At 37.7% G+C, this 23,669-nt stretch overlaps 1 protein-coding gene across 11 annotated transcripts in view; it reads left to right on the forward strand.

Annotated features, from left to right (window-relative positions):
• Window positions 1–23,669, forward strand: part of EYA1 (EYA transcriptional coactivator and phosphatase 1) — a 419,640-nt gene that overhangs the window by 74,335 nt on the left and 321,636 nt on the right. For 10 of the 11 annotated variants that reach the window (XM_072804290.1, XM_072804291.1, XM_072804292.1 and 7 more), the window contains one exon: window positions 8,083–8,190. In XM_072804290.1, the coding sequence (XP_072660391.1) occupies window positions 8,158–8,190 (33 nt within the window). In that variant the 5' untranslated portion in view covers window positions 8,083–8,157. Of the gene's footprint in view, window positions 1–2,751; window positions 2,883–8,082; window positions 8,191–23,669 lie in introns of those variants that run through there. The other variant, XM_072804288.1, reaches the window with a different exon arrangement.

The raw sequence follows: 23,669 nt of genomic DNA on the forward strand, positions 1-23,669 counted from the left end.
CTTCTAGCACTCCAGAAAGTTCCCTTATGGCTCTTTATAGTCCATCAACCACTCTCGACACCCCCACCCCATCTTGGGCTCTGGTTCCAGGCAACCACTATTCTGCTTTCTATCCCTATGGGTGAGTTTTTGTGGTTTATTTTTAACCTCTTAGGAGGTATTTGATGTTAGATCTTTCTACATAAAAGTAAGGGAGTTGATGTTTCGTATCTCCTCCTTGTCTTTAGAATAAAGTGAGAAAATTTGTCATTTAGTTATAGTTATTTAGTTAATTTAGAGAGCAGAAAACATAACCACTGAATGGTACCAGTGTAGTTTGCTCCAGTTATTCTAGACCTTGTTATTTTAAAACTGAAACTATAGTCTCTGTAGGCTGAGAAACTATTTCTAGGATACACTGTATTATAAACTACATCTGTAGAGGACTGACCGTACCCTATATCCAGTAGATTCAACAGAATTAATATACCAGCCTGGTGAAATGTTAGATAGATTTCTTACTTGTGATTATGTTTTAGGTTCTTTTCTCTTGGATGCCTGCATTTGTCCATTACATATGAGATTTATACGCCTGTGGTTCTCAAGCAATACACTACCACACACCACTGTTCTTTAAATCCCTCACAGGTGTTCCACCAATCATAATTAATGGGAAACATTTACTATTTCTATGCTTTAGTATGAAGTATTTTATGACAATGGCTGTCAGACTCAACCCAATGAGTCATGTGACTTGGTGATTCACCTTGCTGAAAGAAGGGGAAAAAATGATCAGGATGGTATTAAAAGATCCCATGTTTACTGGAATGAGGTTTGACTTTTCATCTTGAGTCCAGGAGAGCAGATTCTATTCAAAGAGCAGTGTTGAGTGGAAGAAAGAGCAAATGACTAGCGTGTGATAACCATGCATACTTTTATCAGCATGGTGATGATTCACATCAATGATTTAGTTAAGGCTTTCAAATGTCCAGACATGTTTTTTGGTATTCAAAAATTCTTCTATGAAAAAAAAAGGTAACCTATGATATAGGAAGATTCACAAATGCTATCAAGATTATAGGTTCTGGGCAGCCCGGGTGGCTCAGCGGTTTAGCGCCACCTTCAGCCCAGGGCCTGATCCTGGGGACCTGGGATCGAGTCCCATGTCAGGCTTCCTGCATAGAGCCTGCTTCTCCCTCTGCCTGTGTCTCTGCCTCTCTCTCTCTCTTTCTCTCTCTCTCTTTCTGTGTGTGTCTCTCATGAATGAATAAATAAATAAAATCTTTAAAAAAACTTAAAAAAAAGATTATAGGTTCTGTGGTAGCAATTTCATTGGAATATCAAGATATGACTTTCATATTTCATCCTTCTACTAGGGCCAATGTTCTTTGTAAGAGAAATATGAATAAGGGAATTTGACCTCAGTTTCTAAGAATTACACTTTCAACTATCATACCTTTTGGTCCTTTAATTGCAATCTAGAATTTATCCTTAAAGCATTTAAAAGTAGGGAAAGAACTTGATGAATGCAGATCTTAAAGTGTTATGTGCTATAGTGCAAAAGTGAAAAACAAACAAACCAATGTCCCACTTTATGGGATTATTGCCCTGATGGAATACAAATTACATGGGAATATAAATTGCATTAAAAATGATAAATGTAGGGCAGCCCCAGTGGCACAGTGGTTTAGCGCCGCCTGCAGCCCGGGGTGTGATCCTGGAGATCTAGGATCGAGTCCCACGTCGAGCTCCCTGAATGGAGCCTGCTTCTCCCTCTGCCTGTGTCTCTGCCTCTCTCTCTCTCTGAATAAATAAATAAATAAATAAATAAATAAATAAATAAATAATATTTAAAAATGGTAAATGTAGACCATAAAATGATTATGGAACAATGTTAAGAGAAACTGGAAAAATACAAGCATGATGATTCACTACGATTATACTTTTATAAAAGTAAGTTGGGTTGATGGGATTATGGTATGTTTCTTCAGAGTTTTCTCAATATTGTTCATACGTAAGTGCTGCATTAAAATACTGTATAGGTCTACTGCTCTTGAAAATATAGTTTGAATTGAACTTTACTGAATAAACACATGCTATTAATTTTCCTTGTTAGTGTCAGCTCTTTTGATTGTCCCCTTGCCTTATATTCTTCATCTGATATTAGAAGGAAGTTGCATATGGTGGAAGCAGAAATCTGGTCATATTTGTATGGAAATTCTGTAATGAATAGATAGGCTTCACACTTAAAACTTTAAAACATTAGTATCAGTAAATCAGTGGAACAGCTATAAAAGCAAATTTTTGTAGACATTTATTTCTGTAGAAACTTTACCTCTAGCTGTAGAAGACTTTCGCCAATGTAGAGCTGAACTTGTTTTTCCATTAATGGCTTCAGTGGTTGGGAACAATCTGAAAGATCGTTGAGTGTCTAGTTTCTGAATCCCATTCACCTGAGTATACCCAATCAATGTTTTCCTTGATATAACCAAATTTCCTGGGAAGGTGAGTAAAGCAAAGAAGAGGTGACAGTGCCACACAGCATCCTGTGGCTTTGGGAACCGTGGAATAGTGAGTAGAGTAGGTCCCTGGAGGACATTCATCCAGTGGTTCATTTCACTGCAGGCTTCTGTTTGTAAATTTTCTTAAAGACCCCTTGATTTGATATGTTTATTCAATCTGTAGTTGTAGTCTTCTGGGGACATACTTCAGAATAGCTCTTTTCTTTTCTATAAAGCAATGTTCAACCACGAGTTTCTTTCTGCTTCTCAGGAATGTTAGAAAACTCAACACTTGGTGAGAAAGCAAAGATTAAAGTGATGGTGTGTTGCAATGAAAATACTCTTTCATCCAAGGAGCCAGAAGTTATTAACAGTGTCTGATGAGTCTCTGGTTCATTACAGGTGATTTGTGTGTCATCTAAAATATAATTCATTTCTCAAAACCAGCGGGAAAAATTAAAATATAGAAGATGTAAAAAAATATATAGATGATGTATAAAATATTTTAAAATATTTTCTTCTCAATCATATTAGTCTCTATCTTATTTTTCTTCCTTCTAGTTATGTCCTACAAGCCTGCCTAACTAGCTCCTTTATCTGTTTCATGCCTCCATAATTTATACACTTATGCCAAGTTAACTTTTCCCAATATTTTGTTTTAACAATAGCCAGGAAGTTTGTGATGAGCCAGAACTAAGATAAAAAGAAAGCGAGATAATATTTACATGTAAGATGAGGTGCTATTGCTTATTTTATCAACCACCTGGCTTTGGCTGATGGGGAGAAATGAATAGGAAGCAACTATGCAGAGTGAATATAGATTTTATTCAACCCAGGAAATTTTAGGTTCAGAGCTACTGAGCATTTTTCTCTTAAACAGCAAGTGCTGTTCATAGACATGGGGAGAAAAATTGGCATCCCGAAAGTTTAAATTATAGCAGGAATGTACAGAATAGATTTTTCATCTCACATGCATTAAAGTTTCTGTATTTAGAACTATTCAGTATTTTAAAAATTAATATGCTTGTTGGTTGCCAGAGGTCCTAAAATATGCCAAGTATCACTGAACTCTAGAGATATAATGTCCTCACTGGGTGCCCAATTTCATAATGCACCTGGGCTCCCAAGGAAATTTCGTATGATTACAATATTTGTCAGATTGTAGTCTCAATTTGATGCTTTCTACAGAGCCTGTTTTATCAGTGTGTAAGTCTAATATTTATTTGTTATCATCTGTTTACTAACTTTAGTCTCTTCATACCCCACTCCCCCAAGAGTGGCAAATATAAAGGAAGTTCCTAAAGCTTCCTTAACCCTGTGTCGAGTCCACCTAACAAAATTAGCTTTTTGGTGGTAGTGTATCAACAGTCCAGGCAGTTGGACCAAAGGAGGCACAGTTCCCTCAGATGTTGGAAAGACCGAAACAGAGCCAGTACTCTTTATTTCCTTCTTGTCCAGCATGCCTCGTGCTGTCCCTCTTGCTGAGAAGAACCACCTACATGATTCTGCTCAACACCACATGCCTGGGCTAGCATCTGGCCTGAGCCTGTGAGTGCAACACTATCCTGAGCTGTGAGTGCCCCTAGCCTGTCTCCTGTCTTCTGTGAGCTGTGGTGGTCTTGGAAGGGGCTGATTGTACCACTGCCTGTCCTAAGAGAGCATTTTTCTCAGGTGGCCTCATGCAGCTAGTGAATAGGAAGAGTTGAATCATTTAAATATGTGCCCAGCTGTGCAACTGTTTCCCAGCATTTTGTTCAGTTGATCTTTTCTTCTTACTTAAGGAGTTGTTGAAACACATTTCAGGAAGAGGCTTCCAGGCTTTTCCTCTATGCTCAGAGTAGATAAATGACTCCAGAATGATGAAGTTGGCCAGCAGAAATCCAGGCTGTCTCTTGGTCCTTTGTCTTTTTATCAGGGAACCTTACACTTCAGTGGCTGACAAGCAGTGGCCTTCCATGTTGTACAAGTCTACCTACCCTTCTTAGGGAGGGTGCCATAATAGTTGACTCAGGAGTGGGTAAGTAAAGGATCTGGCCTTTTGTGGCAAATGCACCCTGCTTAGGCAAGGTGAGTGCTGGAGGTGGCTGTGTGAATGGGTTTCCAACTGCCACCAGACTCATAGTGCCCTGTCCTTGTAGGGAGACTTCTGATGCCAAAACACCTGCCTCTAGTGCCCCACAAATCTCCAAAACAAATATCAATCCACTGATCCTTCCGTCTGTGTGTAACTGCCCTCACCATTCTGTATCTAGAATAGCCTTCCTTAAACATTCCTCTATTCTTTCTTTTCTGGGGAAACCACTCCTTGGTTTAAACAAAGTACCTAAGAATTTCACCTCTGAGTACTCTTTATGTGTTTATGTGTAGGTGTAAACAGTTTTATGACTAGCTACTCTCTATGTGAGCAGTAAGTAGGTAAATAGGTAGATAGGTAAATAGATATGAATTAAGTAATGTGTTTTTGCTTGAGCCTGTTTCTTAGATACTTGGAACAAATGTTTAGGACCAGAAATTTGATGGATACTTTTAAAGCTGATTGAATATTAGTACCACCATTTAACTGCACACCTAATTCTGGCTCTGAGTTTGCATGTATTAAAATATTGCCACCTATTGATAACACTCATTCAATTCATTCATTCAGAATATTTAATGAGTGCCATATGTGCCTTGAATAAGAGAATAAGGCATGGGCCTAGCCCTCATGGAGCTACAGTCTAGTAGGGGAGACAGGTAGAGAAATAATTACACTCCCATTAAGTAAGTGCTATAATGGGGGCAAGCTTATTTATAAACCATGAAAGATCAAGTCCAGCAAGGGAATTAAGGGTTTACTAAAGCCAGGCTCCTAAATATCAGTAGACCCAGTCATGGCATCTATTGCATGGTTTGGATTGACATGTAGAAATCTGGAAACAACTATGCTGATTTAGCAAGCAGTGGAGGATTTGTAAATAAAGTCCATGGCTCTCTGTGATTTTTTGATTTTTGAGTGGTAGTCTTTCTCAATGGAGACATCTATCTGAAGTAGATGAATGCTGACTCTTTTGACTTCTCAATAAGCTCAGTCTTTTCTTTTTAGCCCAGGAAACAATAACAAATACAGCATTTGGTACAGAACAGTTTCATCTTCAGAGAAATAAAATTACAAATGAAATACCTTTCATGCTCATGTAACCTGACCATTCTTAATACCTTAAACTGTTCAGTAAGTTCAGTATGGCAATAGGGAAAAGAAACACATGGGAAATAATCCTGGAATATCAAATATACAGATTTTGATTGAAACATGTTCTCAGGACAGGTATGGAGAGGATGGGAGTTTAGGGGAAATCAGAGGGGGCTTTGTCTTGGGCCTGCTCCCTTCTGTGAGGAATGAGACTGGACTTTGTCTCCCCACATATAGGTGCACTGTGGGCAGTTCATGTGAAAGCACTTTGTAAACTGTAAAGTGTTTGACCAATGTAAGGCAGGATTATTATTATTATTTTTAAAAGTTGCCTTATCGCCTAGAAAAGTTAATGTGCCTCAAGAGAATAACTCAAGCAATGAAGAAAGTCTAGTTTCTATAATATCTCTTCCTTGATTAAGCAGGTAATCCTCTAAAAGCCAGGATGGGGTGCATTTTAAGATTCAGTTCTGAGATTTTGAGCAATTTGAAATAGAGTAAATGTAATCATTGTATTTTCTTGGTTTAGCAGGCCATAGATACGTCCACGGGATTTTTATTTACTCATAATCTGAAATTATAACTTTGTTTCTGGTGACATTACAAAAACACCATGCTCTCATATGGATTCTCAAAATTTGGGGAGTTATTTATGAGTATTATGTTGTCCAAGAAACATCACCTTTGTGTTGACAGTGGATAACGCATATATTTTCCAGCACTGATATAGTTGTGAGTGAAATAAACATAATGAGAATGACTCCAGCATTTCAAAATTACATCCCAAATGGTCCAAGCTTGGGATCTTTTACCTGAAGATTATATGTGTAAACATACATTCATTAAATTATGCATATAAAATACAACCCTGTAGGATATCATCCAGTTGAAATCTCCAATTTCACAGATAATAAAACTTGAGGCTCAGAGGGATAAATTATTTACCTCAGGTCATTCAGCTGGTTAGTGGCAGAGCCAGAACCTGAATTCAGGTCTCATGACTTCTAGTGCAGTGGTTTTCCTACCATGCTGACTGACACTCAGAAGTTCAAGTACTTTTACAAAAAGTGATACCAAAGTTAGATGACTATATACTCGAGGCCCCTGGGTGGCTCTGTCAGTTAAGTGTCTGACTCTTGGTTTTGGCTCTGGTCATGGTCTCAGGTTGTGAGGTGGATCCCCACGTTAGCTCTGCGCTGGTCATGGAACTTGCTTAAAATTCTCTCTCTACCTCTCCCCCACAGCCCCTCATGTGCACTCTCTCTGTCTCTTAAAGAGAGAGAGAGAGAGAGAGAGAAAAGACCACTACATACTCTCTCTTCATAATTTTGTCTTGGGTGATATTAAGATCATGTCTATTCTTTTCTTTCTTAAAATTCCATGATATTTAAATATCTGTATTAGAGTTGATGCAAGGCACGTAGAAAAGTGTTTTAGTTGCCAAGCCCAAGTTAGAGAACCTGAGAGTCTGTTTTGGGTTCCTCATTTGAGCATGAGCATAAAAACCAATTCAGAAAGTTAGGAAATGAGAATGGGCAGGCAGATAATTACGTTTTCTTTCTTTCTTTCTTTCTTTCTTTCTTTCTTTCTTTCTTTCTTTCTTTCTTTCTTTCTTCTTTCTTTCTTTCTTTCCTTTCTTTCTTTTCTTTCTTTCTTTCTTTCTTTCTTTCTTTCTTTCTTTCTTTCTTTCTTTCTTTCTTCTTTCTTTCTTTCTTCTTTCTTTCTTTCTTTCTTTCTTTCTTTCTTTCTTTCTTTCTTTCTTTCTTTCTTTCTTTCTTTTTCTTTTGAAGATAGCTAACTGCAGAAGGTATTTCAGCATACTGCATTTATTGTCCACGTCTTGAAACATCTCCAAAGCCCATTCTTCTCAAAGGTGTTGAGTCTCTGAAGGTTCAGAATTGATCAGCCGTGAAACTGTGACCTAATGTAAACTTGCTAAGAAATAGTATAATAATATCCTTGCCCTGAGGGTAAAACACTCAACTCTAGATTTTCTCTTTTATCCTCTGCTCAGACTACAGTCATATCTCTTTGTTACTATTTCCTCTTTGCATTATGGTACAATTGACGTTGATAAATAGCTTGGAGAAACTGAATTCAAAAAGAAAAAAAAAAAAAGCTCTTGTACTGTTGGCTCAAAAATAATGTGTGTGGAAAGCCCTCTAGCTGGCCTCTCAATTCTTTTTTTTCTTGGGCTGCAGCTGCTGACAGCGGACACACTGAGCTATAATTTGGCCACATTTGGCTCATGTAAATTGTGATAAACAGTAAACCCATAATATTATTTTAAAGATTCATTCAGTGAAGGTAAGCATTCTTGACTTGTGTATACATGTATACATTTGCTTAAATGGAAAGCTGCAGATGCAAAGACCAGCTCTTGATTTCATGCTACACAATTAATATGGCTGCTTGATGCTCTATTCTTCACAGGTGCAAGGGTGTTGGAACCCTTTGAAGAAGTGTGTAGCTAATAGCCCATATATAATTCAGAAGAAAAAGTCTTCAATGGAAGACCCCCGGGGGATAAATGGACAGTCTGTAAGTAAACAGAATGTCAATCCTAAGGAAAGAGTTATTACTTTTAAAATCGTAATTACTATTTTTGTTGTAACCTGAGTGTCTGGAAATTCCTCAAAAGCTCTGTACCAATTTTTAATGATTTTAGAAGTTATGAATCAAGTAGTACACTATTTAATCAGCTTAACCTAATTTATATCTGTCTTAGAGATATCGGTTATCAAAAGTATAGCTCTAGAAGAAAAATGCCAACCTTTAGTATGACTTAGTTACACCAATATGAATAATGCAGTTTTAAGGCCTACATTTTCCTTTGCCTCTGGGAAAAACATATATTTGTCTCATCAAACTTGAAATTAATGTCTAAGTTTTGCATCGCCTTGTATTTGTTTTATGAATACATGTGTGTGCATCTTTCAAATGTGTGTTCAGTGTTACTTTTTTAGTTTGATAAACTCCTGATTGTGTTTTAAGTTAAGGAGAACCTCAGGTCTCTTGGGTTTTATTTCTTTTATCTTGTGATCAGAGGAGAAAGGATTCTGAAATTTTCCTTAGGTTCATATCAGGAAGAAAGCAGGCTTCCTTCGGCTCATCAACAAATATTCCCAATTAGAGGTAACCTTATAAATAACTTTTGAGGTATTTATAATTCAAATAAGGCAATGGGTGTTAATTTTTAAAGAGCATGTGTTAGTTAGTTTAAGTTGTGATGGAATGCTCATACCAAAATTTGGGATGGCATTTGTGACTTTGTCTTAGGTTCTCTGATCAGATATGATGCTTTTAGACCTGTGGTTTCACAGCTCAGCTCTGTCCACCGTAGAATTATTACAAACCTGAAGTGTGATCTTTAGTAATGCTGTTGTGGTTCTTATAAATGTGTGTTTTACAAGACCTGTTGGTGTTATGCAATAAAAGTAACTGCTAATGGATGAGGATTTTAATAACAAAGGGTCAAGTGCTATCAGAGTACTTTTGTAGTCATATTGTATGCAATTACAGGGTGTATTTTTATGGATCTCCTCGGTCATCTTGTGAGGTAATTCACAGAAGCACTTGGAGAACATTCCACAAGGCATAGCCTTTAGCCTAAACAGGCAAAGGACCCCTAACCCATTTAATTTGTTTGTTCTTTTAAACTCCCGTAATGGGCCTAGTGTATCTGATTTTATTGTGATGTTAAAATATATATATATATATATTTTTTAAAAGATTTTATTACTTATTCATGAGAGACACAGAGAGGCAGAGACATATGCAGAGGGAGAAGCAACTCCTTACAGGGATCCTGATGTGGAACTCGAACCCAGGGCCCTGGGGTCACTACCTGAGCCAAAGGCAGACACTCAACTACTGTTACTTAGGAGTAACAGTACTCCTTTAGGAGCAACCCAGGTGCCCCTAAAAATATTTTTGTAGTGCGTATGAAATAAATGAAAAATTTAACTCACTAATAACTTACTACTTATGCCCTCTTTTATGTAACTTTTTTCTTTAGGTTGATGTGAATTGATGTGTTAGAGATTCACTAGGAAATTTAACAGTATCTGCAAATAAATGCTGATAATATTTCTTTTGATATTTCATATTATACAGATTCTAATTTAAGAATTAAAAAATTAAGATCTGAGACTAAAATTTAAAAACTAGGTAAAAAATATAATGATTAGAAACGTTTTTTTGCAAGGGCACCTGGATGGCTCAGTTGGTTAAATCATTGACTTTTGATTTCTGCTCAGGTCATGATCCTGGTGTTGTGAGATGAGCCACAATGGGCTCCAAGCTCCGCGTGGAGATTCTCTTCCTCCTTCTGTCCCTCCCATCCTCTGCCTGCGTGGGCATGCACCCTCTGTCTCTAATTTAAAAAATAAAGATAAATAAATAAATAAAATGGGGACACCTGGGTGGCTTAGCAGTTGAGCGTCTGCCTTTGGTCAGGGCATGATCCTGGGGTCCTGGGATTGAGTCCCACATCAGGCTCCCTGCATGGAGCCTGCTTCTCCCTCTGCCTATGTCTCTGACTCTTTCTCTCCTTGTCTCTCAAGAATAAATAAATAAATAAATAAATAAATAAATAAATAAATAAATAAATAAATAAAATGTATTTTGGCCTATTTGTTGTGTTTATGGGGCAATCTCATTAAATATCTTTAATATTTTAATATCTAATTAAAATTATTAAATTTTAAATTATTAAAATATGTAATATTTTAATACCTTTTTTTAAAAAGATATTTATTTATTTATTTATTTATTTATTTATTTATTTATTTAGAGAAAGAACATGAGAGAGTGAGCCCAAGCCAGGGGGAGGGGTAGAGGCAGAAGCAGACTCCTTGCTGACCAGGGAGCCCCACGTGGGACTTGATCCCAGTACCCTGGGATCGTGACCCGAGTTGAAGGCAGACACTAAACCGACTGAGCCACGCAAGTACCCTCATTATATGCCTTTTTTAGTTTTTTTTTTTTCCTTTTTTGCTATGTAAAAGTGAAGCAGTCTCATTCTTGAAAGCTATTTGGCTACCTCAGGGGTAGCAAACCAGAAGGGATATTTCTCAAGGGTACAAACCACATGGCACTGGAAAGCATTTCCTGGCAATTTGCCTCCTGCCTGCTGCACTGCTGCCAATGGCTTGGATCTTTTCAGAGACCCTGTGCAGAGGCTTTGGGTGGGCTCCTGCAGGCTCGCTTCCCCTCACCTCCCCTCAGGTTCCCTCTTTTCCTCTGGAAGGTTGGTTGTCATGGGCACACTACAAAGTGCATACACAACTTGTGTCTTTCCACAATGTCTGCTTTATTCAAATAAAATTAATCACAATTACAAAGCAGGTTCAGGATTCCAAACTCAGTGACATTTCACCATGTGATTAAGCTTGGCTTCTTACGTGGCACACAGCAGAACATAAGACAAGCCCCACAACAGACAAGATAACAGAGGGTGTAGGAAGTTAGCAAACCAAAGACTAAGTCGATCTGTATCTCAACACAGTTGAGATATGGCCTCGATCTGCTCCGGGTCAGCTCTCAGACACTTACTGCTTCTATGTTCAAGCAGTGAAGGATCTCAGTTCTGAGATCTATTGGGTAGGGCCTTCAGCGGCAGCTGCCTATTTTCAGCAGTCAGACATAGAGGGGTCACGTCTGAAGAGTCTGACAGTTTGCTGCAAAAATCCTCCCCCTTGTAAAAGGATTTAATCAGTCTTGGGCCTCTGCAGACCTCCTCTGGTTCTGCTTGCTATCAGCTCTGGGGTGTCAGCTGATCCTGGTCCTGGCGAGATCTCCTAACTGCGATACCTTAACTGCTGGCATCATTGCTTGACACAAGCCCCTGCTTGTCATGAGACACTCTATTTTGCATTCTAGAGTGGGTAACAGGCTGTATGGGAACAGGCCTAGAATGTGGCTGCAAACATTGATGAAACTCAGGAAAGGAAAAGGGTCTAAAGCAGACCAGGAGCTCACACACTCCCAGACACGAATGAAAGTCCCCTTACTCAGGCATGGTCACCTTTCAAGGTCTTTTGTAGAAAAAGTTTAGCAATATTCAGAGCAAACATAAGAGCATGCTGTATCCCCACCGTATCCACGTCAATATTAGGATGCTGCCATTGTCATTTTGCCTTATTTCAATCACTGTCCATGCCATTGCTGAGAGACTGTTATTCTTTCATAGCTTTTTTTTTTTTAGATAAAATTTACATGCACTGGAAGGCATAAATCTTAGCTGTATGGTTTTGACAAATAGAAATACCACATGACCCATATCCTACCACAAATTAGAACATTTCTATCTCCCCAGAAAGCTCTAACCCAAAACTTTCTCACTCAATACCTCCCTAGGACCCATCCCTGACCCAAGTCAACCACCCTTCAGTGGTTTTCATCTTCGATCAGTTTTGCCTGTTCCAAAAGATCGTATACGTCGAATCTTCCAGCATGTTTACTTTTGCTTCTGCCTTCCTTCACTTAGCGTTAGGCTTGTGAGAGTCTTCAGTGTCTTTGCACGTGGTTTTTGTTGTTGTTTTCTGTTTTTTTGCTAAGTAGTATTTCACAGCACACATTTTTTATAAAATGTTAAATATATTCTATGCATTTCTCTAGGAACCTCAATTTCTACATCTATAAAATGAGGAGACTGAATTCCATTTAACCTAGTGTTCTTTTCAGCTTTATTTTTGTAATTCTTACTTTCTTTTCCTCTATAAATCTTTGCTCATGGAATTGCCTCTGCTAACGACCCATTCTGGACTGTGCCTCTTCTAATAAGACTTCATACTTGTTTCCCTAAGCATATTTCTGATAGTAGTAGGAGTTTTAGTTTCCTCATCAGATAAATGGTATGATGGTTTTTTTGTTGTCTTTTTTTTTTTTTTAAGAAAAAGCTACTTGAGAGGTTTTGTACACACCACCAGTTTACAAAACTTACCTGTAATGCTCACTATGTGTAGTTACCAGAATAATATTATGAATCTCTATTGCCTTAGTAAATAATGATTCTTGCTTAGGTCTCGATGGTTCTTTCTCTACTCCCTAGATAACATGATATGTGACTGGGTGAGAGAAGAGGCAGCGAAGCCTCTTCATCCCTTTCTTTAGGTCCTGAGATCTGGGCTGGCCAGGAGCTAATGAGAGTGCCATCACTGTTCTTTTAGCCCCTTGACAGCTGTGAGCTCAGAGGGTCTGTGTGCAAGAGGCTGAAAAGAAATCCCCTGGCCTTCAGTGGGCAGTGAAGTGGGAATGCTCTTAATCTTGGTGGTGCATGCAATGTGAGATTTGAAGCTAAGCTCTGAGGCAGCCTGTGATACTTTCAGGGAGGGGAAAATGATGATTTAAACATCAAAATGTATAACATTCCTATAATTTAGCCTCTTGACCCTCAAGGTGCTTTGGAAATGAATCTATCAAGTGACAAGGGATCATGGCCAGAGGTCCAGGAGCTTCTCATTTTGATCCTAAGTAGACCTAGCACTGGGCAAAATTTATATCATAAGTTCCACCTTTCTTATTCTGGAATGTTCTGTGTACTTTCCACATCTAGAAAGAAAGAATCTGGAAAGAAGTAGCTCATGTGATTTTGTAAGTCTTGTCCACTCTTTAGTTTGTCTCATGAGGACAGAAAAGAGAGGAGAAGGTTTATGAGGCTTTTCATTATAATTCTGGCCACTCCTTTATCACCTCTTGAGAAGGACCCATCCCTCGGGCACAGCTCCACTGTCTCTCAGAGCCAGGATTGGCCCTCTCTCAGGTAAACACCTCTGAAACACAAGCATCAAGAAGCCAAACAATGGTTGTGTCAATTTCTTTAGTGATTTCTGGAAGGAAATCATGTCCAGATAAGAAAAGCATCTGCTAGCTCTTTGGGGGGAAAAATGAGTTAAAAATACCTCATTGTATTTTTCTTATGAAGCTGGGAGGCCAGCAGTTAAAAACCCACCTGCAATCACCTGACCCTTGTATCTGAATTAGATAGACAGCCTAATATCTTGAAAACCACATCTTAGATTTGGAGTCAGAAGACCTGGTTTTAACTTTTACTAGTTATACGACCTAGGACAGATTTCCTAGCATCTATCTCTTCAACAGTAAAACAGAGATGATAATATCTACCTTCTTCTATTTAAAATTGCAATTTTGTAGCTAAGTGGGATCATGTATTTTAAGGCTCTTTGAAAACTGAAAAGTTCAATATAACTCTAATGTACTTTTATTGGAAATATCTCTAGAAAAATGTGGTCACAGATAAAAAATTATCTGGCCGGGGATCCCTAGGTGGCTCAGTGGTTTAGCGCCTGCCTTTGGCCCAGGGTGCGATCCTGGAGTCCTGGGATCTAGTCCCACATCGGGCTCCTGGCATGGAGCCCGTTTATCCCTCTGCCTGTGTCTCTGCCTCTCTCTCTCTCTCCCTATGTCTATCATAAAAAAAAAAAAATTATCTGGCCACCTGCAAGTGTGCAATAAAATTTTAAAAATGCAACCATCAGACCAGTGCCAGTTATAAGCATTAACACTACATATGTTTGGTCATGGTGTTGTCAGCTGTGGGGGGAATCATGTCTCCTGAAACTTTTCTAGAAAAAAATTTATTTTAAATACTAGGTTGTTAACTTGCTTTTATTACAAAAATTTCAAATGGTATTCTGAAGCTTTTCAGAATAAAAATATTTTTAGGCTCCTTTGTATTCTTGTAACTATACCTCTTATGTCTCAAATTATGGTCAATTTGAAATGCTAACCCAGCTTTTGCTGAGATGCTGGATTTTGCAAGAAAACCATTAAATAAAATATGTACTAAATATGTACTTAATCCCGTACTTGAAGAGTCTGAAAATGAAAAGTGACTTTTAACCAAAATGGAAAAATGAAATATTTATTTTATTAACAGGGAGACATACTGTTTAGCAGAAGTTACTAAAAGTAGTTATACAATACATATGTGTAAGTCAAATTAACTGGGAAATTATAAATGAAATCAAGATTTCATTTATGCAGCTTTACCATGAATAAAATGTTTTCTATACATGAAATTTCTAAGTAATTCTAAGAAATTTCTAATGTAAGTTTAAAAAAGAGAATTCAGAACCTCATTGGAAGCCTTTATTTGTTTCCTCAGATTGCTGTAACAAACAACCATAAAGAGGGTGGCATACAATAACAGAAATATATTGTCTTATGCTTCTGGAGGCTAGACGTACAAAATCAAGGTGTTTGCAGGGCTCCCTCAGAAGCCCATAAAAGAATTATTCCTTGCTTCTTCAGAGCTTCTGGCGGTCTGCTAATAATCCTTGTCATCCCTTGGCTTGCAGAAGCAGCACTTTGACCTCTGCCATCTTGCCACATGGCATTCACCCCATTTATGTCTGTGTCTCTTCTCTTTTTATAAGGACAATAGTTCTATTGGGTTGGAGCCCAACCTAATGACTTCATCTTAACTTGATATTTGCAAAGACCCTATTTCCAAATAAGGTCACATTCACAGACACTGGAATTAGGACTATAACAGACTTTTTTTTGGGTGGAGGGGAGTCCAATTCAGCACATAACAAAATCCAATAAAAATGTGAGCCCTACAATAAAACCTCATCTATTTGCCTACCATCCTGCTTCCCATCTCTGAGTAACTCTGGTTTATTTGGTTGAAAGTGATGAGAGTCACCATGAGCTGGCTTAAGCAAAAAAAAGGGAAGTCTGAAAGAAAGGAAAGGATCAGGGAATCCAGGCAGTTTTCTGTTTTTCTCTGCCCATTTTCTCCAGTCCTTTTTTTGTTTATGGGCTGGCTTTGTCTGTTCCCCTCATACATCTCTGGCTTACTGGGCCATCCACCATGCAGAAAGAGAGGCTCTGATTGGTCCTGCCTGGGTCATGACTATGTGGCAGATGGAGCAGGGAGCTGCAGCAGAAACATGGTGATTCCCAGAGAAGGGGGCTGGGCAGACCATCCAGCAGATCCCTCCGATGGCCCTTCAAGAAACTTCCTCATGGAGGCACCAGTTTGAAACCATAGTTTAGTCCTACCTCAACATTTTTTTTTAACATTTTATTTATTTGAGAGAGAGACAGAGAGAGGGCCTAAGCAGGAGGAAGAGGCAGAGGGAAACACAGAAGCAGAGAGAGAAGCAGACTCCTCGCTGAGCCAAAAGCCTTACGTGGGGATCGACATGGGGCTTGATCCCAGGACCTGGAGGTCATGACCTGAGCTGAAGGCAGTCACTTAACCATCTGAGCCACCCAGACGCCCTCTACCTTAATATTTTATAGATGAGGAGATACAGCCCTGATGTGCCATCGCCTACCTTCTAATCATCTTGATGGAAATATCTAATAATGAATAATTCTTTCCTGATAACTTAGGGTTTTTTTTACAGCTATTAGCTGTAAGCTGCATCTCTAATATCCTAGTTTTTCCTCTCTCCCTTGACCTGTCAGAGAGCAGTAATGCTTAGCTTTTTCAGAAGTAGAGCCTAGAGCTGGGGCAAACTGGTTGGGATGGGTGCACAGCAAATAGATACCAACTTCCAAGTTAACCAAGAACACCCTGACATGGAATCAGAATACCTGGTTTTGTGTCACAGCTCAAATGACCCATATTTGGGAAAGTTATTTCAACTTCTTAGCCTCAATTTTGTTTTTATAATAGAGATAATAAGATCTATATTGCTGGGTATCTGTGATGAAGAAATAAGATTGCTTGTGCCAAGGCACTGTGTAAACTGTAAAACAATATATACAACTACTAGTGCCAAGCCCTGTGGGGCATCTTTTCCAAAGTGCAGGATATTTTGAGTCAGATATATCTGCTTCATTCTTTGCCCCGTCCTTAGGCAAGTTTTTAACCCTCTCTCAGCCTTAGTTCTTCCTCATTTGTAAAGTAGGAATTGTAATACCTTCCTTGCATGGTTGCATGGTTCGAAATAACATATGAAAAACATATAGTGAATAAGATCATTTCCTGGAGTCCCACTCCTGGGTTTCAGATTTGAGCTGGGGTCCTCACTGGCTGCATGACACCTGGCATGTCTGCATGCCTCCCATGGGCCATTTTCTTGGTCTGTAAATAGGAATGAAGGTAATAACTTCTACCACAGGGTTGGTGTAAAGATTGAATGAGATTATTTCTGAAAGAATTGTTATATCTGTTTTCTATTGTTACTAACATTATCTCCAACATGCCACACACACATAGAGTAAGTGTTTAAAAAACTTGAGTTGTCATTTAATTAAAATGGATTTAATTGGGGAGGATGATGCACTACCTCTTAATTTAATTGTGATGGACACACAATCACAGGGTTAAGATGAGGTTATGACTCGGGATGTCAGACCATGCTGGGAGGAATTAGGCACATTTTTTTCCCTGCACAGGGCAGGGCTGGTGTGGGCATATTAAAGAACCCAGGTTGGAATGTGATCTGAGAGTCTGGAAGGGACTAGCCGTTAGAGTTCAAATTGGGCACCAGGTTTTATTACCAGCTGGGTATTTTAGGTGAAGAATAAAACCTAGACAGGAAAATTGCTCCAGAGCCAGGACAGTGACTTGTTTATATTTCTAGGGCCAAACATAAGGTCAGGCCCTTTACATGCACTCAGTAAACGTTTGTTTATCTGAGCTGGCTGGCAGCTTGTGTCCTGGTATAGCTCACTTGGTCCATATGCACCAAACAGATCTAGTGTGACAAGGATGAAAATTGCTTGTGGCTGATGCTGGAAAGAAAGGAGAGAGGAGCACTAACCACTTGGACTCCCAGCCTCCGTTTTGTCTCTGAACTCTTAATAACTTGGGGTCAGATTCCAGTGTATATGAGCATTAGCAATGATGTTATGTCCATCTCTCTTTCTGAGTAAAAAGCACAGACTTGGGACTTTTTTTTTTTTTTTTTTTTGGAGGTAGAAAGGGCAGCTTAAATACTTAAAAGAGTAAAGAAAACCTGATTTACATCTCTATAAACCCTACCCAAAAGCTGGAATAAGAAAGCCATTAGTAAAGAAAGTCATTTCGATATAGCAATAACATAATAAACCTTCTCTTTTACAGAGAAAGTAAAAGACCAGACAGTAAGTATTTTGTGCTTTGCAGGTGAGAAGCTCTCAAGTCTACAGCTGTGGCATGAAAGTATGGGTAATAGGGAACAAAACCACAGACTGAGGTTAATGCCCAGAGAGAGACTGAGGCTCTCGGCTTTTGTTCTCTTGTGAGCACATGCAGGTGAGGCTACAGTTGCACCTCCCCTCCCTTTTAAGGTTTTTCTGTGTTGCCCCTCCTCGGGCTAGCTCTGTTATCTTGGATGTGACTTCTTTCCTCCTGCTTCTTTCCTCCTACTGGCCTCGTTGTTCTCATTCATAAAATGAGGAATCCAGAGAAGATCTCTTTTGGTTCTAACAAAGAATGATTCTACTGATGTTCATGATGTACTGGATAATCTCAGTTAGTAAAGTTTAGGCATAAATATGTGTGCTGGCCCAAGGGATGGGCAGAAGGACCCATCACTTTTTGTGACCCCACCAAGTGCTCCGTTCAATGATCCCATTCCATAGTTCCCAAGTTTGAACCCTAATGACCCATTTCTTAGGCCTCTTATATTTTTCTTTTGCAACTTTCTTCATCCCTCAGTCAATGAATACTATTATTTGTTGAGCCCATAGCATATCTTCATACTGGCACTAATATTGTGATGAGGGTTCTTCACTGCCCACATTGCTGTATGTGTATCATTTTATTTATAAGTAATATCATATACAAATGTTCCTATGATTATTTTTAAACAGTGCTTGGAATAACAAAGAAGCACTTCTGTCTTGTGTCCCATTCCTGAATGTGTTTGTAGTGACTTTAAAATAAGTGTACAAATTCTTTGATACACCTTCCTGTAAGATATGAAGCCTTTTTATGATGAACCCTTTGAGATAGCCTCTCCTCTTGGGTTTGGTCTGGACTTAGTGACTCACTTCTAGTAAGGAGAAAAATTAGCAGAAGTGGTATGCTGCTGTGGATACTAAGTCATAAAAATCACTGTGACTTCCTCCTTGCTTTCTTTTGAATCATTCACTATAGGGAAAGCCACTTGCCATGATGTGAGGACACTCAGGCAGCTTTGTGGAGAGGACTGTGTGGCCAAGAACTAAAACCTTTTTTTCCCTCCATGTGATGGAGGCTTCTTGGAAATAGATTCAAGGGGTGCCTGAGTGGCTTAGTGGTTAACCGTCTGCCTTTGGCTTGGGTCATGATCCCAAGGTCCTGGGATCGAATCCTCCATTGGGCTCCCTGTGGGGAGCCTGCTTCTTCCTCTGCCTATGTCTCTGCCTCTCTCTCTCTCTCTCTTTCTCTGTCGCTCATGAATAAATAAATAACATCTTAAAAAAAGAAAGAAAGAAAGAAATAGATACAACAGCTCAAATCCAGCCTTGAGGTGATGCAGCCACAGCAGACAGCCTTAAGTGTAGCCTCATGAGTGCCCCTGGTATCCATTAATTCTTAGATAACCTACCCCCAGATTTCTGACTCTCAAAAATTGCATGAGATGATAAATGTGTGTTATTTTAAGATACTAAGTTTTGGGGTAATTTGTTACACAGCAATAGATTATTAATACAGTGATCTCATCCACCTGTTTTTGCCTTAAAATTATCTTTGCTCTATATTTTGTAACATAAGTGAAGCTTGATAATTAATATAATTATACAAATGAATATAATATTGGTTATAGATAATATAGTTACATAAGTATATACAATTATATAAATATAACTAATATAACTTACTTTTCCTTTTGCATCTCATGTAGAATCAATCACAGGGTGTTTTTTTTTTTTCTTTTGCCTACTGGGTAGATTCAGATATCAATTTTTTTATCTTTATCTGCTCCCCACAATCTTTTTCCTTTACACAATAAATGCTTTGAACTGCTAGTTAGTGTATGTTTTATTCTATGTTATATTGTCCACACATACTTACAAATCTGCTTGCCTTCTAGATGGTGAGCTGCTCGAGGGCAGAGAGCACGGGTGAGGAATAATCACCTGTCCCCTTGACAATCAGCCCTCTGTTTTGTACACTGTAGACACAAAAAATGTTTTGGTTGATTCAATGAATGAATGAATAAGTACAATTGCCTGGAGCGAAGATTCTGTAAACAGAGAGAAATCTTCACAAGTGCTAGTTTGGCAGCTTTTGCTCCACATGGCTCCAGGGAACCAAGCACCTTTGGAAACAGACCAGAAGTCAAGCTCAGAGCTTTCCTTGCTCTGTGAGGTTTCATGAAGGTAGAGGTACATGGAAAACAAACACAACTGCTGTGAAACTTCATTAATTGGGCCTCCATTATTAGAAATTTCTGATAATTTAAGGAAAGATGAAGTTAATTCTTACATATGTCCTTTTATGAAAACAGGATTATAAAAGAAAATGACAATGTAGGTTAGTTTTACCTATGTATGTGAATGTAGAAAAACAGGTGGGCAAAATAGGCTGACAGTCATATACCAAAAATTTCATGTGCTTTTACAAATAAATCATATTCACTTAAGAAATTTTTCAAAGTGTTCTGCTAGGTTAAACTAAATCGATTAATGTTTATGTTTCAAAGGAATCCTTGAATGTCTGTAAAAGGTCTCCCAAATTTAAATTTAACATAAATCAGACTAACATTCTCTTATTTTTAGAATTTTGATTCATGTGACACTGTGAACATATGCAACTATCTCTCATCAATACAGCAATAACTGAGCCTATGCTCTTCCCAGTTTAAGTCAGGAAACACCGTGAGGATACAGGAGTGAGCATAGGCAGAAGGCTTGAGTCCTGACTCAATTGCCAGCCTGGGTGTGTGCAAATCTCTGATCATCTCTCAGCCAGGGTCTTCATCTCTTAAAATTGGGATAATATTTCAGTCCTGTGTATCTCAGAATTGTTGTAAGGATCAAAAGGAGAACATGCATGCCTTTATTGAGCAAGATAGCAACATACGTACACGTTATGTGTTTACCAATGCACATCTTAAAAAACAGCCAATGCACACTTCTAGGTAGCATTCAAAAACAAATTTCTACGTCCTTTTTAACAATTCCCCTTCTCTCTATGAGATTCCAGAATTTAGGATAATTTGATATCTAAAAATTCTATGTTTTCTTACTATATCAAAAATTATTTGGCAAAGTATTTAATATATGCTGATTTTGTCCTTTATTGAGGCTTTTGTATTTCTTTCAAAGTATTTACAACCATCATGGGTGTTTTTCAAGAATGAAATTTCATGCTTCGAGTAACCAGCTATTAACCTTAACAGCAGTCATATTTTACAAGGATAAAAATAAATGCTAGATTTTTTTATTATCTAAAAATAGTATCCAAAAGGAAATGCTAGATTATTTATTATTCAAATAATCTATTATTTAAAGCTCTATTTGTAATTTCCATATACAAAAAGAAAATAGAGTTTCTTGGCATAAGGAACAATTGCCAAATACACATTTTACTTCTTTTACTGTCAGTGCTCACATTGGTGATTTTTAGTGATTTGTCCATTCCCATTTATGTGAAACATTTTTAAAAACATGCATTTGTTGCCTGGCTTCATCTGGTAAGCTGGAAGCATTAACTTTAAAAATGGGTTCAAAAATATTTTGTGTTTGGGTGTGTGAAATTATGTACCCTGAAGAATGTTTATAATTGGTTAAATGTGCTTGCATTTAACCACTTGTATTCTCAAAATAGGAAACTGTTGGTGGTGAAATGGAACCCAGACAACTTAAAACAATTTCATCCACAAAGCTGACTTTTATTAAAGTTCATTTATTAAAATATTCACTTCAGACATTAGAATGACTTATTTGTTCAGATTCCAAATTATTTGGGAAACAAATATACTTGGCCATTTACTATGAACTAATAAAATTAGATCTATATTTTAACTTAATCAATTAGCATTTTATCTTGTCTTTTAAAAAACACTTATCTTTCTGTTTGTCCTAGGACAGTTTTTTAAGTACAGTGACTGATTTCCATCAAAATCAATTTAACTCTTAGTTATATTTTAAATTTAAACTATAAATCAGGCTGCCATCTTAAAACAATATAACCAACAATTTTTTTTTGAGATTTTTTTCCTTTTTATTCATAAGAGACACAGAGAGAGGCAGAGACACAGGCAGAGGGAGAAGCAGGCTCCCTGCAGGGAGTCCAATGTGGGACTGGATCCCAGGACTCCAGGATCATGCCCTGAGCCCAAAGCAGATGCTCAACAACTTAGCCACCCAGGCATCCCAACAGATATTTTCAAATGAACCATGTGATCCATTTGCAATATTGAGTGAGGACTATAATTCACAGAACCATCAGCAATGGCCGCAAGTGAAAGAACTACACTAATTTACACAAGTGTGCTATGAGATTGTATGGTGAACTTCTCATTACTTGGAGCATTAAGAAAGTTGCATTACCTTCTTGGACAAAGGTGATCTCCTTGGAATTGTGACTGACTTAGCGGATTTTACCTACCCTGCTGATAAGAGTTGAATAGATTTTGATACTATTTTGAGAGACCAAGCCCCACAATTTTATGATGTTTTTACCTACCTTAACAAATGAGAAAAGATAGTATCGCATAAAAGACATTCATAAAAGTAAAAATAAACTCGTGATCCTATAATTTCATAAATTCTAAGATGATAAATGTGTTTTACTAAAAAATGAAAAAAATGCATATTAAAATGATCAAATTATTGTTCCAAGAGTTCCTTTATGTTGTTGCCAAGAAAGTTGTTTGCATTGATAGCTAATTTCTCCATACGTTGTATATTTTTAAGTTATTAGACCAACGATCGTTCTTAAATACTTGAATTTACAGGAAAATATGAAATGGGCTGCTCTTCTTGGGAGGTATCAGCTCTATGTCCTTGGAGATGTTCTGTGGCTGAATATCACAACTAAGAATAAATAAGTTTTACGATGTACTTACTACAGAGCTGGGGCTGTTCTAAACCTGTTACGCATCTAGCTTTAGCTCATTACTACTTGGTGATAGTGTGTTGTAGACTCTTGCATGGGAATAAGGTGGAGCTGGATTACCTTTAAAATCCCTTCCACTGCTGAGATTTAGTGAATCCATGATTTATGATCTAGTGCTTATTGAAAGTGAGGAAGCAAGGCTGTAAGGATCAAGGTGGTTTTTCCATATTCAAGGAAGCAAAATGCATAATGCTCTCTGTGTTCCTTTGGGGTTAGCATATAATTTTGAAGAAAACTTGCTCTATTTTTCCAGAACGGTTCACATAAAGCGCATACAGATTACAAATACTTCTCCTGTTTCTTCCATTTTTTAAAGCCTTCTGTGAGCCCCAAAATACAGTAATCAAGCCTCTTATTTCTTTGTAATGTCTAACAAAATTACTCATCGAACCAAGGTTAAGTAATATAAGTTTTAGCTTGTTATATATTTACTTGAAGTAATAATCTGTTTCTTTCCTTTCTCCCCATTCTCTTCTTGTTCTCTCTTTTTAACAGAAATTCGATCAATAGTTATAAATTTGATCTTAAAATGGGAAATGTAGCTAATTATTGTTGAAAAATAAGAACCTTTGATAATATGTGCAGCCTTGAGAGAGAAGCATAACCAGGGCTTGTTTGTGAAATGTTCAGAAAATACAAAGTAATTCATCTAACTCTTTTTGCACTTTGGCAGAAAAATAAGTATGTGTAGATTTTGATCATTTAAAAAGATATGTTGAGACCATATTTCCCCCACCTGAAGTTTTACAAAAATAAAAGAATTCTACAGTGATTTCTCTAGGTAATAGATGCCTGCTTTTCCATGCATCCTACTTTTTTATAAATCTCTATAGGGAATCTATAGATGTATCTTCATTTTACCTTGAAGTATTTATATTTCTCTTGTTTCTTGACATATATATAAATCACTTCTCATGAGTAGCTCAAAATTTTGAAAAAAATATTAGTCTGTGAGTATTTTCAGTTACATTAGAATAAAACTCACAAATATGATCATCTTATT

This window comes from Canis lupus, chromosome 28 (genome assembly GCF_048164855.1).
Source record: "Canis lupus baileyi chromosome 28, mCanLup2.hap1, whole genome shotgun sequence".
In the NCBI taxonomy this organism is placed as follows: Eukaryota; Metazoa; Chordata; class Mammalia; order Carnivora; family Canidae; genus Canis; species Canis lupus.